The 18,424-nt window shown below is 45.5% G+C and overlaps 2 protein-coding genes across 16 annotated transcripts in view; one reads left to right on the plus strand and one right to left on the minus strand.

The window, feature by feature from the left end:
- Positions 1-6,365, plus strand: part of CFAP44 (cilia and flagella associated protein 44) — a 133,807-nt gene extending 127,442 nt beyond the window's left edge. For all 4 annotated transcript variants that reach the window (XM_082460119.1, XM_082460118.1, XM_082460121.1 and 1 more), the window contains 2 exons: positions 1,177-1,311; positions 4,709-6,365. In XM_082460119.1, coding sequence (XP_082316245.1) covers positions 1,177-1,311; positions 4,709-4,882 — 309 coding nt within the window. In that variant the 3' untranslated portion in view covers positions 4,883-6,365. The remainder of the gene's footprint in view (positions 1-1,176; positions 1,312-4,708) is intronic.
- Positions 6,366-8,929: 2,564 nt separating this feature from the next.
- The window catches only part of BOC (BOC cell adhesion associated, oncogene regulated), a 90,889-nt gene continuing 81,394 nt past the window's right edge, over positions 8,930-18,424 (minus strand). For 10 of the 12 annotated variants that reach the window (XM_082460151.1, XM_082460149.1, XM_082460148.1 and 7 more), the window contains 7 exons: positions 15,457-15,562; positions 15,069-15,191; positions 12,677-12,898; positions 11,685-11,920; positions 11,427-11,503; positions 10,746-10,939; positions 8,930-9,672 (listed from right to left, as the gene is read on the minus strand). In XM_082460151.1, coding sequence (XP_082316277.1) covers positions 9,485-9,672; positions 10,746-10,939; positions 11,427-11,503; positions 11,685-11,920; positions 12,677-12,898; positions 15,069-15,191; positions 15,457-15,562 — 1,146 coding nt within the window. In that variant the 3' untranslated portion in view covers positions 8,930-9,484. Of the gene's footprint in view, positions 9,673-10,745; positions 10,940-11,426; positions 11,596-11,684; positions 11,921-12,676; positions 12,899-15,068; positions 15,192-15,456; positions 15,563-18,424 lie in introns of those variants that run through there. The other 2 variants (XM_082460153.1, XM_082460145.1) reach the window with 2 other exon arrangements.

The following is an 18,424-nucleotide window of genomic DNA, read 5'->3' on the forward strand; positions in this document are numbered from 1 at the left end:
TGCATGCTGTTTCCATTCTGGAAATTAGGAAAACATCTCTGAGTAATACATTTTATAACAAGGTATATACTATTTAGCTGGTAGGGTCTTAGAAGGTATTAAATGCCTACACTGTTCCTGGAGCCGTGAGATGAGGCAGTACCCCAGTTACGGCCTGATTCAGAGACAGGAACTTTTACAAAGATTTTATAAGCCCACAAATAATTATGGCTTCTCCAGTTTTCTGTCTTCACAGTAGATAGGGTAGGAGGAGAAGTTCCTAGCACTATCTTTTTTTTTTTTTTAATATTTATTTATTTTCCTTATTATTATTTTTGGCTGCGTCAGGTCTTAGTTGCAGCACATGGGGTCTTTGTTGAGGCGTGCGGGATTTTTTTGTGACGGCACAAGGTCTGCTCGGGTTTCTCTCTAGTTGTGGTGTGCAGGTTTTCTCTCTCTAGTTGTGGCACGCGGGCTCCAGGGCACGTGGGCTCTGTAGTTTGCTGCGCGTGGGCTCTAGTTGATGCGCGCAAGCTCAATAGTTGTGGTGTGTGGGCTTAGTTGCCCCATGGCATGTGGGATTGAACCTGCGTCCCCTGCACTGGAAGGCAGATTCTTTACTACTGGACCACCAAGGAAGTCCCTCCTAGTGCTATCTTGTCTCATGTTTTCCTATCGAAGATTTTTCACTGTACTGTGAAGAAACAAATTACTTCAGTGTTCGTGTCAGTGGGACTGGTCCCTATCAGGGTAGTGCTGGAGATAATATGTGCTATCTAAAATAATTTGTTGGAGTAATAGGAGAACAAAGGAAAGCCACTGGCAGATGTATGGCCATTCAAGCCGGTCACCTTGAGGATCCTGGGCCAAGACTGGGGAAAAAGCAATACAGGAACATTTCCTGCTTAAAGGATCATTCTCCCTTTTAATTAATGAATACCATCACTCAGTATGCACACTAATGTCATTTCTCAACAATGGAGTGATGTCTATCTTATTTTTACCTACTTTCATCCTGCTTACATTCTTCTTTAATCAAACCAGACCCAGTGCACTTGCTTCTGATATTATTGGCTTATTGTATTTTTCTATGTGCATATCACTGCATTTGTCTGATGGTTTTGATCAAATCCGGACATTCATTTTTCTCTGTTTCCTCACTCACTTAATCCATTTTGCATCTTTCTGCCCTGGTAGGAAAAGATTGCTCAAGTGCGACGGGAATTGATGATGAAGACAAAAGAACACACCAAAAAACTTCATCAGATGAATGATTTATGTATTGAAAAGAAGAAACTTGATTCTCAGCTGAATATTCTACAGAACCAGCAGGTATGTTCCTTTTCTTCAGACCTTTTGTCAGGATTGGGGATGTTCTATAAAGGGAGTATCAAGTGCTGGCTTTTAAACAAACCTTGATCTTGGACGTTTCTTGCCCACTTGGGTCCCTGAGGACGCTGAGTTTATACCGTTTACATTACAATGAGCCTGAGGGACTAGCTTTACGGTATGCCTACTCGGTGTCATGAATTCATACAAGTACTAATTAAGGGATTTGCCTTGGCCCTTGGAGAGGTAAGGTTACTTAGGTGTAAATAATGATATCAACATGCTCCCTGAATTTGGTGTCAAACATCCATTTCCAGTACAGGTTTACTTCCTTTGACCTAAAGTGGGCCTCCTGAATAATGGGAGGCCACATGTTACTTATTAAAACACTTGTTACTTTTTAGGGCTTTCAACTTGCTTTTATATAATGTTTATTGAGGCTAACCTAGTAGTACTTAATACACAGTATGTGGTGGATAATACTTATTTATAAAGTTTCACCCTATTTAAGCATTGCCTTCTAGGGACATAACACATGTATGGCATATTCTGAACTATGTGCTATAATCTTTTAATAGTACCTGCAAAAATGCTGTTGTTTTTTTTTTTTTTTCCTCTTGGTTTTCTTTACTTTGTTTTCTTTAAGCGCCCAGGAAATGTTCTAAGCCAGGGGTTCTCAAAGTGTGGTTCCGTGAAGAACAGCATCTGCCTCGCCTGGGGAACTTGTTAGAAATGCAGATCCTAGGGCTCCATCCAGATCTACAGAATCAGAGGCTCTGTGGGAGGGGTCCAGCAATCCAGAACAAGCCTTCCAGGTGATTCTGCTGCATGCTAGAGCTGAAGAATCACTGGTCTAAGCAAAAGTCCAAAAGAAAGAATGAATAAGAGGCTTTGGGAGGTTTACAACTAAAATAGAGAGGAAGACAAGAATCTGAATATCAAAGGCCCTTTATCCACTAAAGAATTTTTGAGGGAAGAGTCACAGCAGTATTCAAGAGGGGCGATGCCTAGACAGAATCTTCACAGAGTCGTCAGTGAGTAGACATCTGTTGACTTGATGTGCTTTGAACGTCCAGATACCTTGGAGAGGAGAATTTGGAGGCAGATCAGTTGACAGGGAAAGGAAATTAATTGTGTAGGTCTCTTTGCATAGTATATCTATATATATAGCTTTACATGTATGGTAAACATGTACGTTAATGCGTGGGGAAGTGTCTTTTTTTTTAACATCTTTATTGGAGTATAATTGCTTTACAATGTTGTGTTAGTTTCTATGTATAACAAAGTGAATCAGCTACGCATATACATATATCCCCATATCCCCTCCCTCTTGCATCTCCCTCCCACCCTCCCTATCCCACCCCTCTAGGTGGTCACAAAGCACCGAGCTGATCTCCCTGTGCTATGCGGCTGCTTCCCACTAGCTATCTATTTTACATTTGGTAGTGTATATATGTCCATGCCGTTCTCTCACTTCGTCCCAGCTTACCCTTCCCCCTCCCCGTGTCCTCAAGTCCATTCTCTACGTCTGCGTCTTTATTCCTGTCCTGCCCCTAGGTTCTTCAGAACCAATTTTTGTTTTTTTTAGATTCCATATATATGTGTTAGCATATGGTATTTGTTTTTCTCCTTCTGACTTACTTCACTCTGTATGACAGACTCTAGATCCATTGACCTCGCTACAAATAACTCAGTTTTGTTCCTTTTTATGGCTGAGTAATATTCCATTGTATAAATGTGCCATATCATCTTTATCCATTCATCCCTTGATGGACACTTAGGTTGCTTCCATGTCCCGGCTATTGTAAATAGAGCTGAAGTGAACGGGAAGTTTGTTTTTAAACTGAGGGCTGTCTGCCTCCCAAGCTGACTCCATAGCTATTACTCTTAAAACAATCTAGGCTTGGATTGGGATGAAGATGGCAAGGACAAAAAACCAAGGGTCAAAGACATTTCAAAGTAAGAAGAGCCAAAATTTGTTTGGATATGGTGAAGAGAATGAGGGAAAAGCTAAGGTGACTTCAGAGTGACTGTCTGGACTGACTGGGCATGAGGGGCCGTGCATTTAGCTACAAGTAACCAAAAGCCCCACTTTTGGAGAGTAGCTTAAACAAATAGGGGTGCTTTTCCTGACTTAAGAAGTCTGCAGGAGATGACTGAGGGGTTTTAGTTTAGTGGGGCTGTGATGTCAGGGCCAGTATCTCTGTGACTCTCTCAGTGACTGAAGTTTCCTTCAGAGTCACAGACAGCTGCCCCAGCTCTGTGGTTGCTGCCCCAATGCCAGTCTCTTGTGTCCCTTTCATTAAGAAAGCAAATGTCTTCTGCTACGTCTACTTAGCCACTCCCTGCTGGAAAAGAAACTGGCTAAGGTTAGTGTTTAGTTTTCACAGCCCCTGAAGGTGGGCAAGGGAGAAGAGGCAAGAAGGTACTGGGTAATGACAACCCCTACTTATGAGGAAGGGCTGCCATAGTAAGTGGGGTAACAGACAGATCCTGGGCTTTTGGCTTCAGGGAACCCGGTTCTCATCCTGCTTCCAGTCCTTAATATTATAGTGACTTGGGCCAGTTCATAAACCTCTGTCAGTTTCTGTATCTTTAAAATTGGGATACCACCACCTGGTTCTGAGTTGTGAGGATCACGTGAGGTCGCAGACACGAAGCACCTGGCACAGAGAAGATACTGGGTGTTATGTCCCTTCCTTTAATGCACGTTCAGATTTATTGAGCATCTACTTATGTAACAAGTTCTAGGGCGGATGCTGGGTAGAGTGGTGAGATCCAGGCCTTCTGGGCTCTATTTCTAAGGCACAGGATCTAGCAAGAAAGATATCAAACAAGCATTTAGGTCAAACCATATGAAACGGCTACTTTTTAGGTTAAAAAATGGTCACATGTCACAAATTTCCAATGGTTCAGTCTAATAACTACAATGATGTGTGATGGATGATTTGACAGAACGTAGAGCAGGAATCCTAACCCAGCCCATGGGGTAAAGAAATCCTCCCTAAAGATGATGTCTAAAACATGAGCAGGAATTGGCTGGGCAGGGGAAGAAAGCAGATGAGGGAATAAAGATTTCTTTTTTGGAAAACAAGATATGGGCTGTATAGGAAAAGGAGGTATCTGGCCTTTTAGAATTCCAGCGATGAGCCCTGTAGGGTATGAGTGACTGATAGCTAGCTTAATGATTACCCTCTAAAGGGGATTTGCATTTTAAGAGTTGCTTATTAGCTCAAAGGGACACCTTTCCAATGGTAGGATTTCAGTGGAGGACTTGAAGGCTTCTTAAAATCAGGAGCGATGGCTATTTAAGTCAGGCACACCTAAAAGACAAATTAAGACAGGGGTGTTTCCATAGTCCAAATGGTGCTTAAAGCAGGGAGGTGTTTTCTCTCAACAGGGCAACGCCTTCCAGGGCCCCCGGAAAGCAGACACTGTGGCAAGAGAGAAGGTCACTGAATTGATCCACATCCAGGCGGAAAGGATTCTGGCCTTAAAGGAAGAGGTTGCTCTTTTGCGTAAGAAAGGTGGCCTTGTTCTCCCCCCAATTCACTCTCCACAAGAGAATGAATGAAGCCCGTGGGCCCTAAGTTTGCTTTTTTCTCAAATCCAGCCAAGATTTCTGACACTTAATTCAACAGAAGTTCTGTTTCCTTGTCCCCTGCAACAATCCTACTGTTTTAAAGTGAATTTATCTGAAAGTCTAAAACCACATCCAGTCATGTAGTTTTAACAACTTCCCCCCAACTGCTTATCTTAAAACTGACTACAGCACCCAACAGCTACTTATTATTGAACTGAACCATTGCAGATGTGTTTGGAACCAACTGGGTCGAATATGAAGTCTTAGGAGGCTGTTACCTCAAATCGCCAGAAATCATCGGTAATATATCCCGCTTTAGGAAATTTGTTTTTTGGTTATCTGAATTCTTAGCCATTGGCAAGAAAATCGATCATTCAGCAAACTATGAGAAAACTTCCTTTTCTTGGTCGTTGGATCCTTGGAAAATAAACTTTGATGTTATCAGGTATTCTCTGAGAGGACACAAGAGAAAAAAAACTATTTTGCCAACAATATCTGAGAAAAAGAAATGCAATTTAGAATTTTGACATTGTTAACTTCATAAAGCAGTTATTTGAGGGGTCGGGATTCAGGAAATGCAGACAGAAAGAGCAGAGCAGTTTGCTTTAGACTGGCATAAAGCAAAAAAATAATCAGCTTCCTGAGTCACCCATAGTTTTAGCAAACTCCTCAGCTCTGGGTGGAGCAGAGAAGTGTGTTTGTTTTGCAAAATGGTGAAGAAGGAGGCTCTTCTCTGAAGGTTTCTGCAACTCTACCAGTGTTCTAAGTATTTCCTATAGTTTCTCATGTCCTGTGCCGTTTTCTTTCTGTTTCTACTTGAGTCATTTGCTGGTTTTTTGATATAGATCAGGAAGTAATGAAATAGATTCCATCACTGAGAGATCAACTCTAATAATCACTTTTGATTGTACATAACATTTAAACTAATTTGAGAGTATTCTTTTGGTTTGGGGGTAAGTAGTCAGTAGAATTCATCATCTAAGAATGATTTCAGTGATATTTGGATTCCTGTTAGTAATAGAACATAGCACTTTAAATTCCGTGCTCTATGGGTCCATTTTAATGAGCTACTCCCTTGAGGCTTTCCCAGAATATGAATTGGTTACCGAAAAGGAAAGGTAAAGAAGGCAATATTGCACCAATGTAGAAAGTGACCTCAGCAAGGTCAAGTTTTCCTAACCTGTGGCTAGCCTGCTGATCTGCCCCCCAAAATTATAGACAGGACATGGGTTCTTTTGTATGTTGGAATATATATGTATGTTACAGGTGGCCACTTGGCCTATTGTGTCTCTAAGATCCTTTCATTCTCCTATTTGAGAGGTCCAAATAGCTTACTGTTTGTGCCTATCAATCACCACAGAGCTCTGATGTAGCAGCTTTTCTACTGGAGAGCACCGTTTATCATCACATTCTCTGCTGTACACCCTAAACTATGTGTGCCCTTCAAGCACTTCAAAAAAATGTGCTAGTCATAGTTCTGAGTGTTTTACCTACTTATTTATTCCTGCATAAAAAATTATCCCCAAACATAGCTTAAAACAACATTATCTATCTCACCCAGTTTCTGAGGGTCAGGAAGCAGGGAGCTACTTAGCTGGCTGTTTCCAGCTCAGGTCTCTTACGAGGTTGTAGCCAAGCTGTGAGTTGGGGCTGCGTCCATCTGAAGCTTGGCTGGAGCAGGAAGGGCTACTACCAAACTTACGTCACTGGCTGGCTGGCTACGACCCTGAGCGACCGCCTGGATACAGTGGGTGGTCCCGGAGGAGACACTATCCCCTTGTTGTGGTGACAGCTAGGGTAAAAATTACATTATTTTCCTGGGCCTCATTATCAGACAAATGAGAGATCTGGATAAGCTCTGAGGCTTCTTCCCATTCTGAAATCCTGTGATTCTAATTGCAGCAAGAATGAATTTAGTCTATGGAAGGGCCATGTCAAGGATTCCATGTGTCTATCAATCAACTCTCTTAGAGTAAAACCAGTCAGGTTTATTACTTTTTCCCAAACTGAACTAGACAAAAATCACTAAAGTTTACAATATTAGGCTTTCATACAGCATGTTTGGGATTTGACAATACAGTTAATTCATTTTTATTTTGAATTAGATAAGAGAGAAAGATGATAGCTTTCGTTTCATTTCATTGATCCCAGGCTTAGTCTTGAATCTATAGCATCTGAGTCTTTGGGAGGTTTAATATCAAGCAGGAGAGCACCAGGGTGAAGCCCTGGCTGGGGGTGGATGGAAAGCTGTCCTAGTCTCCTGATCTAACTATTCTCTGCCTCCTGCTGTGCCCTTAGAGAAGGCGGCCTCACCTTTGAAAGAGGCCAAAAATCAGCCTGAGTTACTTGCGGATCAACTGTTAATGTCCCTTGGCTACTTTGAACCCTCGTCCATAGTATCATCAAATCTCAACATTGAAAGGAAAACTGTAGAGTCCAGCCCCTCTGGCAGAACTTCGCAGGAAAAGGAGTTACTCATTCCTGCCGACTCAGCCTGTCCTGTTGGGCTGTCCTGAGCCATGAGCTGAACTCCGCACCACCACCAGCTCCTGCCCAACTAGGTCGTACTCTTCCTTTTGATTAATTTATATAGCCATTGCTGACTGAATCCGATTTTTAAAAGGCACTATAATAATTAACCTGAATCTAAAGAACTGCAAGATGCAATGAAACTGAATATCTAAGCTGTTTCATTTTCTAGGCTAAAATTTAAAGGCCTGATGCCTAACCTTTTCCTCCTTTCCTGCAATTGGCTAAAGTAAATATGCACATTTATCTCATTTAACCTGCCTTAGAAGTACTTTTTCATTCCCAGGCTTTTTTTTTGAGAGCTAAAAGCACTGTTGTCACATAAAACTGCTTTCTGCACAGCACTGGAACCACACCACTTCCATAAAGTTCACCAAAACTTACTTTGACAACCAGTGGTATCATCAAGCATTAAAAAAACGGGAGTTTTTTTTTTTAAAAAGCCAATGGGCTAGAAGTTGAGTTATAGCCCAGATCTGAGAGGTGAGATCTGTCCCCCTCCTGGAAGTGACCTCTAGGCCCTTGATGCCAGATTGTGTCTGAAGTCACAATATCTTATTTCTTCTCTTCCCTGCTCTACGTCTCCTTTCCTATCATTTCCATATTCCTACAGTCCTTCATTTCATTTCTTGAAATATTTTTTAAATACTGCTTTTCTGAAAACCATGTTCCAATTTAGCTGCTGGATGGAGAAAGGGTGCAGGAATCTCTTCTGGCCAGCAGAGGGCGCACTTGCCCTAGACCATCAATCACCTCCTGGGGCTTTCCTAGGACTTTATTCAATTTGCGACTGGAGTGTGAAGCTAGGGTCTGCCACTGATGACTCGGAACAGGATTAAGTGTTTCAAGTGGCATTTCATCTGTAACTCAACTTTACTGAAATCTAGAAGGTACATTTCCCTCCTGTAAACAGTTAAAGTGTGGTAGGGCTCTCAGCAAAAAGCTTCAGCCTCCATCTACTTCCACTTGCCCGGACAAAGGGTGATCCTGTGGTTGGACGGCGGTGAGTAAATGTTGATTTTAAACAACTAGTGAGTCAACTGCTCTGGCCACGTCGCTGTGTCTTTGGAAAGAAGGGAAGTGAATTTTACCAGGCACCATATGTTCACCTGTAGCACAGCACTTCACGAAATGGCATTTTGGAGAAAATACTTAGCCTTCAACACACACCTGTACAGAAAAGATGAGTCTCATTCCTTCCGATATGACCAAAGCTTTACCTCAAGTCCGGTCAGGGAACGGCGAATCTGCTTCTCCTCGCCCACTGTACACTGTGTCCCTCTTGGACTAAACAGTTACCACACATCTGCATTAATGAGAACACAACTGAGAGTCAATATTTAAAAAGACAAAATTAGAAACATTGGCTACCTTTTCCAGATTTCTCCTCGATGGATCTGAAAACATCACAAGTGGATGTTTCTTCAAATACTCAGACTGAATCCTAACATCGAAAGAGAATGCTGACTCAGACATGACTAAGCTGTAGGTTACAGGGAAGACTAAACATTTATTTAGACATCACAGTGTTTATTTTTACAGAGATATGTTGCCACAGATTATTGATTCTGGAAGGTTTGTTAATGCTTACAGTACTATACACATCTTAGTCTAGTCTCACGGGCATCTTGGGAAAACGTTTCCTGTAGCACCAGATCCAGCCACTGTCACGGGTGGCTGCAGCCTCTGATCGCATGGCCCTGGCCCTTCCCTTGCAGTCACTGTGGACAGTGTGCCTAGGACTCCTCCTTCCACGGGCTTCTCTGTGGGCCTTCTGCAGGGGCCCAGGCAGCGGCGGAGGGTCTAAGGGACGGGCTGCCTCCTCAGTCTGTGCTGCTCTTTCCCCGTTGACTCCTGTTCCATTGCGGCTTCTTTGCTTCCCACCTCAGACCTCAGAGGGGAGGATTCCCTATGTCTCTCCAGAATTATAAAAACATATACATTTATTTACAAGTGCATAAATATATAAATATGGCTATTATAGAAAAATAAATACCAATTTCCTCTCTTTCTTAAAGAAACAAACAACAATATATAGTGTCTTTCTGGGATATCAGCTTCTGCCTAAATTGTAGGAGGTGGTGTTTCAAAAGACACGTGAACCGGTGGGCTGGGGGAGAGCCGCATCCCAAGTTCCTGCCCTACGTAGGCCCCCACGGGGTGCTGGGGACACCAGTCTCCTCTCCCCGCAGGGCAGGAGTCAGGACTGGCCACCTCTTCAACCGGTACGAGGCCCAAGCAGCACCGGGGCCCTGAGGGGAGAGAAAAGTGGGAAACGTTAGAATCCAGACTGACCAGGAACTAGTGCTCAGCAGTACTGGCTCAGTCCCTCTCTGGGACGGGAGCTGGTTACTGGCTTTAGAGGAGGGACAGAGACCTACAACCACAGCAAGGACAATTACACTCCCTCTAAGTATGGGCCACTTCTTACCCACGTCCCCCTTGCACATTCCAGTGGTGAAAGCGTGGAGACCCTCATGCATCTACCCTGTAACCAGGGGCAGATGAAGTCAGCTGAGCCTAGGAACCGTGCAAGAAAGTTCTGCTCTCTCCAGGTGTGGGCTGCTATGCTTTCTGGCCATGACCATCCCACTCACGACTCACGGCCCCCGATGGAGGGAATCCCGTGTGGATGCTACTGGGGTCTGGCTCTAGGAGGTACCTGTCTTAGAATTTCATCTCCCAGCGTCTGGGAGCTGCATGTTACCTGGAGGCCACACCGTGGAGGCTAAGAAACACCAGCTAATTCTCTGAGCCAGCCTGTGCCCAGCCAGGTATCAACAAGATGGGCGCAGAGAAGGACAACGGGCTGGGTGCGCTGTGCACTGAGTCCCTTGGAGGGAACGTTCTGTGGAAGCACAGAGTTCTGATGATGTGAGAAGTTGGCTTAATGATGGATGCGACCTCATTCCTTAATTAAGAGACAAGACCCAACAAAGCAAGGTACTTCAGAGTGATTAGAGAGTGCCTCTTAGTGTGATGAGAGGCGGTGGGAATGTGTGAGTGGCCTTGAAATGCTGAGACCGAGAGGGCTTCCTTCTCTGAAATGGAGAAGTGCCCGTTCTCTCAGCCTTTGAGGACAGAGCTTGCCATGTCGGACCCACCTGACACTCCCCGCAGATCTGCTGGGCCTTCAGCAGGGAAGGAGGTGGCCAGCTCCCCTTTGCACCCCCATCTCGGATATACAAGCCGTGGATGGTCCTCACCAAGCACCGCCTTCAGGGACGGTTCTCGCCCCGCCTGCACGTCACTCCCGCGTCGTGGATGCCTACACCTCACCTCGTCCCCAGCCTGTTCAACTGCCCGCCCTGCCCTCAGCACTGACCTGGGTGGAAAAGAGGGTCCCACGTGGCTTCCAGCCCAGCACCCTGGGGTACACGCCTCATGCCGGGCTGGCCCGTGGCTGCTGGCTGCTCCTGGAGGCGGTGGCAGCCCTGCCGAGGCTGGAGCAGCTGGTGAGCTGAGTCATCGGGCAGTGTGTATAAGAGCGAGCCCTCGTCCGGGTTAGACTTGGGAGCCCTGCATGCACAAAACCAGGCGGAGGGGTGAGGTAGGGGCAGCGTGGGCCTGGATCCCACTGCCCTGGCCGCTCCCGTCTGAGGCAGCAGAGCTGGGCAGGGCTCAGGCGGGGCAGGGGCTGCTCCCCTTTGGACATCAAGAGGTGCCACACCATCGCTTCCACAGGCAATTCTAGTCTCCTTCCGTTTGACTCCATGCGTGTCCTGAGTATATGAGAGGATGTGGGACCTACGGGCAGAGCCAGCTGGGCGGGGCTGCTCTGGCCTGAGAAGCGAGGGAGGAACTGCTGAGCAGAAAAGGCATCATAACTGCAAACACAACAACTGAGCCCCTTAGGCTAAGAGTCCAGGGGAGCAGTTTGTCAGATGAGGGGATCGTGAGGGAAGCACTAGTGCTCACCTCTCAGTGACTGACGTTGGGTTTGAGGAACTACCGAGGGAGTGAGCGCTGGGGCTCAGGGGTGGAAGGCGGGGAGGGGCCTGGGTACCTGGGGATCTGGTGACTGGGGGCGTCACATCCACTGCCAAGAACGGTCTGCCTCAGCGTGCTGTTGGTGTCATCCTGCTGCCCAAACGAGTAACGAGAGGGTCACATCAGAGAGTCCAGGGAACGTCCCCATTCGTTGTTGAGCAGGCCCAGCAGCCTGGGATTAGAGGCTAGAAGGGAGGGAGCCTCAGGAGGTGGCCCGGCCACGCCCTCCATGGTGACCCGTCCCTGCGCGCCCACACTCCCAGAACTGCGTTACCTGCTGAAGCTCCCCTGGGCGGTGCTGCTGAGGCTTCATGCCTGGGTAGCCCATGGCAGCTGCAGGGCAGGCCCTGTTCACATGTACCCCGTTGGTACAGGCCCGTCCACTGGTGCCACTGAGGTAGGGCTGCCCATTGGCCCGGTGGCCTGGGAGCCCTCCCAGTGGTACCATAGTGTATTGGCAGGAGGAGGGCAGAAGGGCACTTCGAGGAAAACCCAGGTCTGTTGTATGTTCTGGAAGAACAGAAGGATAGAGCTATGCTTAGGTCAAGGAGGCCTGGGGCAGCTTGAAAAAGTCCCACGTGAACCTCGGAAAACTCCTGAGGACTTAAGGTCAAATGAGGTAGGTGGGGAGTTGACATTGCGCCAGGGGAGAGAATATTCTCTCTCTCGGAAAATTCTTCCTGTCACCCACTTCTTCCTAACATCTAGACGTTTTTTTTGCAGTAGGGAGAGGAGACACAGGACCAGGATTTGGGAGAATGAAGTGGCAAGTGAACAGAAGGAGCAATATTTAATGAAGCAAGTTGACCAGATGTGTTGCCATCTGAAGCAGAAATTAGTGGATAAATCAGATTAACCCAGGATTAGGGGGAAAGCTCAAGGGAGCCACAGACCCAAAGAAGCAGGAAGAGGCAGGGTCAACTGAAAGTATGAGTACGTGGTCAGAGCTTGAGACAGTAAAAGAACACAGAGCCAGCTAAGTGCTGAGCTCCAGGGATGCAGAGAACACAGACTATAACTCCCACTTCATCCTCTCCATCTGCCAAGGTCTATGAGCCGAAGGGAAGGCCCCACCTGTGAGCGTTCTCCGACTCTCTCCAAGCCCTCTGGGGGACGCACCAGGACCTTGAGCTCCCATGAGTGTGAAGCAGGGCGCCTGGGATCCTGCCCTGGGCAGAGGCCTCCTTAGGGACTGGGAGACCCCTCCTCCCCTCACCCCCGCCCCAGGCTCCTTCCCCTTGGTGTTGAAGAGGGTCATCCACTCACTTTGCTTAGACCAGGCCCTCCACAAGCAGAAGGGGATGAAGGCAACGATGATGAGGACGATGGAGCCCAGGACGACCCCGACAATCAGGTAGGGCAGGTCACTGGAGCGGGCCACCATGGCCCCTGTGCCCACCGGCCGCTCTATGGTTTCATGGGGTGGTAGCTGAGGCGGGGCCAGAGTTGGGGGTGGGAGTCGACCAGGCTGACCAGAAGACTTCCGGGCTGTTAATTGGGACAAAACTCACTTCAGCCTCTATTTCTTTGACATTTCTTTCATGTAAAATAGGAAAACAATATCCTGATTCCATGGGTGTGAGAAATGGGGTCAAACTTATAAGACAGGGCCTTTGGTAGATGAGTGTGGTGTCCAAGCTCAGCACGAAATTGACATCTAATGTGAAATTGGGCGTCGCTGAAGAGACTTGAGCCTCATACTTCAAAAAACACCCTGAGATATTTGTGGACCAAGCACTAGGGGCAGACTGGGTCTTTGGGGGCAGAAGTGGTGTAGGGGTTTTCTAGAAGCATAGCTGGGGAACTTTTGGAAGAAAATATAAAAAGTACATGAAACCAAAAAGAACTGGGAATGGAAGAATTTCCCCGTGAATTTGCTATTCCTGGGCGCATCGAGAGATGTGAAGTCCTAGGTCTGAGCTGGGGTGCAGAGCAGGGAGATGGGGTTCGGGGCTCACTAGGACTGACAGTGCTAGAGAAATGCCAATCCAAAAGTTTACGAGGTGGCAACCTCGGCATCTGGCTTTTGCTATTATCAGGATGTATCTGACGTTGTTAACTCTGTTTCGCAACCGTCCTCCCCCTTGACTTTCTGACACTACAGTCTTCTGGGTTTCCCATAATCTCTCTGACTGCTGCTGCTTACATTTCTCTCTTCTTGCCCTCTTCTTCCTGTCTTTGCCTCAGACACTGAGAAGTCCTCCTGGTCCCTCTCAGTCTACACTGTCTTCTTCTTCCCTCTATTCCCATGATTTCAGCCTACATCCCAGTGACCGCCAAATACCCTTACCCAGGGTCCTCCCTGGGCAGGAGACCTGCTTCCCTCACGGGACACTTGCATTTCAACGTCTCAGAAGAATCAGACTCAAGTACGCCTCCAAGTGGTTCACATTGTTCCTTTCTTGTGGAAGCGAGTTCCCTGCTGGTTTTCCCCATTTCGATAAATGGCACCACCACCACCTGTGTGGTTCTTCAAGCTCAAAACCTCAAGGTTTAGGCTGAACTCCTTTCACTCTCTCCCAGCCTCAACACACTATCAGTCCCTGGTCCTCCCTACGCTCCCTCAGAAAAAAGGCTCAAACCCACCCCTTCTCTTCACCTTTCCTTCGCGGCCCCGGTCCTCTCCCCTCAGCCCATTCCTGCATAGTCACCAGTGACCCTTCCTGACAAACAAATCCAACAATGACCCTTCTCCACCTCACAGCCCACAGGGTCCCTGATGCCCGTGGCCTCTTCCCTGAGCACTTCCCTCTCTCATCTTTCTAGTGCCACATACTCCCACCATGTGGAGCTACGTGAAGGCTTATCCTATTCCCCAGGCCACTCCCTCCACCCTGCTGAAGGTTCAGTCCTTCCAGAAGACCAATGTGAAGGCTGTGTGAAGTCTCTGTTCTTTGCCCTGGGCACTCTGTGTGTCCCCTGACACAGGCCTGCTGGCTGTGTGTGCATCTGCCCCTTCACTCCACTGTACGTGACAGAAGAGGGCAGGAAGGGCACATGGGAGAGAGAATGTTGCCATGACAGGAAAATGGATTGTTTTCTTGGCTCCATCCCTGTTTCTTTGGGATCTTCTCCTGATCACATTTTTTTGCAATACACCTTTCAGTATTTGCAAAATGGAAATGATATCTATCCACTTGACCAATGTGCAAAAATTAAGTTATTATATGAATATATTTAACGTGTTTTAGTTCAGGGAAAGAGTCTGGGCTTGTAGTTAGAAAAACTTGGCCCAAAGTGTGCTCCACCTTGACCAGGTGACCTTGGTCAAGGTATAGCATGTCCTGATGCTCAGTTTCTTTCTTTTCCCATGGGGTTGTAGTTAAATTAAGTAAACTAACAAATGTGAGTACCAAATGTTACTCTAGGAATAAAGTGTTTATAGAAAGCTCCCAACTTAAGAGTGGGTTCTAACCCATGAGTTCATGTGTGAGTTAATTCCCAAGCTCCATGAAACCGTCATGATGGCAGCCCACTCGTACTTAATACGAAGCACAGGCAAAGGAAGAGAAGGGTTAAGATGACAAAGTTTGGGGATACTTGGAAAATAAGGAGTCATTCTGGAGAAGAGATACCCAGCATGGCACACAGAGCAGTGACTTTGCCCTAGTCTGCTGGGAGGAGAGCAAGAGGAGATCAGAGAACCCAAAGAGATCACCTTTGGTTTCACAGATCATCACGTTGCTGAACTCACTCTCCCCTCCTTCGTTGAAGCACTGCATCTTAATGTCATAGGAGGTCTCTGGCTGCAGGTGGCTGATGGAGTGCCAGTATCTATCCCCTGGGAAAGACAGAGAGAGAGCCAGCGTGATGATTATGCATGTGGCTTGCTTGGCCCCCACTGGAGGCAATGTTCTACGTGCCCACCCATGTTCCTGTTGTTCCATCACCATGGAACGAAGCATGTGGGTTTATGAACTCAATGACCCCAAGTGTGTCAAGAAAGAGCCAACGATGTGGGGCAGGCCAGCCCACATTTTCTACTTTCACCAACTCCTAGAGCCCCTTGCCAACAGAGAAAACTATCTCACACACGTGTTTCTCACCTTCCACCATATCCTTCTTGTAGTCACTATCATTGTCACTGTCCGTGGGTCGGTAATAGATATAAAAGCCATGGATTGGGGTGTTGTTGTTACTTGCTGGAATATACTACAGGGAAGAAAGAAGAAACAAGTTGACAATGGAGCAGAGAAATCATTGTGTGAGCAGAACCACTGGTGGATGGAAATTTTACCCTGGCCTAGAGTTTAAAACTCACTGGAGACCCCGACCAGGGGTTGGGCCTGGGCCTCCAGGGTGGGGACATAGAGTCCAGGACGCTGGAACACCAGAGAATTCCTGGGCCCAGGGAATATTAATTGGCGTGCGTGTTCCTGAAGATATCCATATCAACACCAAGACCCGACCCCACTCAACTGCCTGCAGGCTTCAGTGCTAAACACCTCACACCAAACAACCAGCAAGACAGGAACACAGGCCCATCCATCAGTAGACAGGCTGCCTAAAGTTGTACTAATTTCACAGACACCGCAAAACATACCACCTGATGCAGCCCTGCCCATCAGAGGGAAAAGACTCAACTCCACCCAACAGAGCACGGGCACCAGGCGCTCCCACCAGGAAGCCTGCACAAGCCCCTGGACCAACCTCACCCACCAGGGCACAGTCAACAGAAACAAGAAGAACTACGACCTGCAGCCTGCAGAAAGAAGACCATAAACAAAGCAGGTTAGACAAAATGAAACGACAGAGAAATACTCTGCAGACAAAGGAGCAAGGTAAACTCCCAGAAGACCAAATAAATGAAGAGGAAATAGGCAAGCTGTATGAAAAAGAATTCAGAGCAATGATAATAAAGATGATCCAAGATCTAGGAAATAGAATGGAGAAAATACAAGAAACATTTAACAAGGACCTACAAGAACTAAAGAACAAACAATCAGTGATGAACAACACAATAACTGAAATGAAAAATACATATGAAGGAATCAACAGCAGAATAACCAAGGCAGAAAAACGAATAAGTGAGCTGGAAGATAGAATGGTGGAGTTAACTGCCAAGGAACAGAATAAAGAAAAAAGAATGAAAAGAATTGAGGACAGTCTAAGAGACCTCTGGGACAACATCGAACACACCAACATTCGAATTATAGGGGTCCCAGAAGAAGAAAAGGAAGGGAAAGGGCCAAGAAAATATTCGAAGAGATTATAGTTGAAAACTTCCCTAACATGGGAAAAGAAATAGTCAATCAAGTCTAGGAAGCAGAGAGAGTTCCATACAGGATAAACCCAAGGAGAAACACGCCGAGACACACATTAATCAAACTAACAAAAATTAAATACAAAGAAAAAATATTAAAAGCAGCAAGGGAAAAGCAACAAATAACCTACAAAGGAATCCCCATAAGTTTATCAGCTGATTTTTCATCAGAAATTTTGCAGGCCAGAAGGGAATGGCAAGACATATCTTAAAGTGATGAAAGGGAAAAACCTACAACCAAGATTACTCTACCCAGCAAGGATCTCATTCAGAATCAACAAAGAAATCAAAAGCTTTACAGACAAGCAAAAGCTAAGAGAATTCAGCACCACCAAACCAGCTCTACAGCAAATGCTAAAGGAACTTCTCTGGGAGGGAAACACAAGAAAAAAAAAAAGACCTACAAGAATAAACCCAAAACAATGAAGAAAATGGTAATAGGAACATACATATCTATAATTACCTTAAATGTAAATGGATTAAATGCCCCAACCAAAAGACACAGACTGGCCGAATGGATACAAAAACAAGACCCATATATATGCTGTCTACAAGAGACCCACTTCAGACCTAGGGACACATACAGACTGAAAGTGAGGGGATGGAAAAGGATATTCCATGCAAATGGGAATCAAAAAAGCTGGAGTAGCAATACTCATATCAGACAAGATAGACTTTAAAATAAAGACTATTGCAAGAGACAAGGAAGGACACTACATAATGATCAAAGGATCAATCCAAGAAGAAGATATAACAACTGTAAATATCTATACTCCCAACATAGAAACACCTCAATACATAAGGCAAATGCTAACAGTCATAAAAGGAGAAATCAACAGTAACACAATAATAGTGGGGGACTTTAACCCTCCACTTACACCAATGGACAGATCATACAAAATGAAAATAAATAAGGAAACACAAGCTTTAAATGACACATTAGACAAGATGGGCTTAATTGATATTTATAGGACATTCCACCCGAAAGTGGCAGAATACACTTTCTTCTCAAGTGCTCATGGAACATTCTCCAGGATAGATCACATCTTGGGTCACCAATCAAGCCTTGGTAAATTTAAGAAAACTGAAATCATAGTCAGCATCTTTTGCAACCACAATGCTCTGAGATTAGAAATCAATTACGAGAAAAAAACTGCAAAAAATACAAACATGTGGAGGCTAAACAATATGCTACTAAATAACCAAGAGGTCACTGAAGAAATTAAAGAGGAAATCAAAAAATACCTAGAAACAAATGACAATGAAAAGGCGATGACCCAAAATCTATGGGATGCAGCAAAAGCAGTTCTACGAGGGAAGTTTATAGCAATACAATCTTACCTCAAGAAACAAGAAACATCTCAAATAAACAACCTAACCTTACACCTAAAGCAACTAGAGAAAGAAGAACAAACAAAACCCAAAGTTAGTAGAAGGAAAGAAATCATAAAGATCAGAGCAGAAATAAAAAGAAATGAAGGAAACGATAGCAAAGATCAATAAAACTAAAAGCTGGTTCTTTGAGAAGATAAACAAAATTGATAAACCATTAGCCAGACTCATCAAGAAAAAAAGGGAGAGGACTCAAATCAGTAAAATTAGAAATGAAAAGGAGAAGTTACAACTGACACCGTAGAAATACAAAGGATTGTAAGAGAGTACTACAAGCAACTATATGCCAATAAAATGGACAACCTGGATGAAATGGACAAATTCTTAGAAAAGTACAACCTTCCAAGACTGAACCAAGA

Source organism: Balaenoptera physalus (genome assembly GCF_965194825.1).
Source record: "Balaenoptera physalus genome assembly, chromosome: 4".
In the NCBI taxonomy this organism is placed as follows: Eukaryota; Metazoa; Chordata; class Mammalia; order Artiodactyla; family Balaenopteridae; genus Balaenoptera; species Balaenoptera physalus.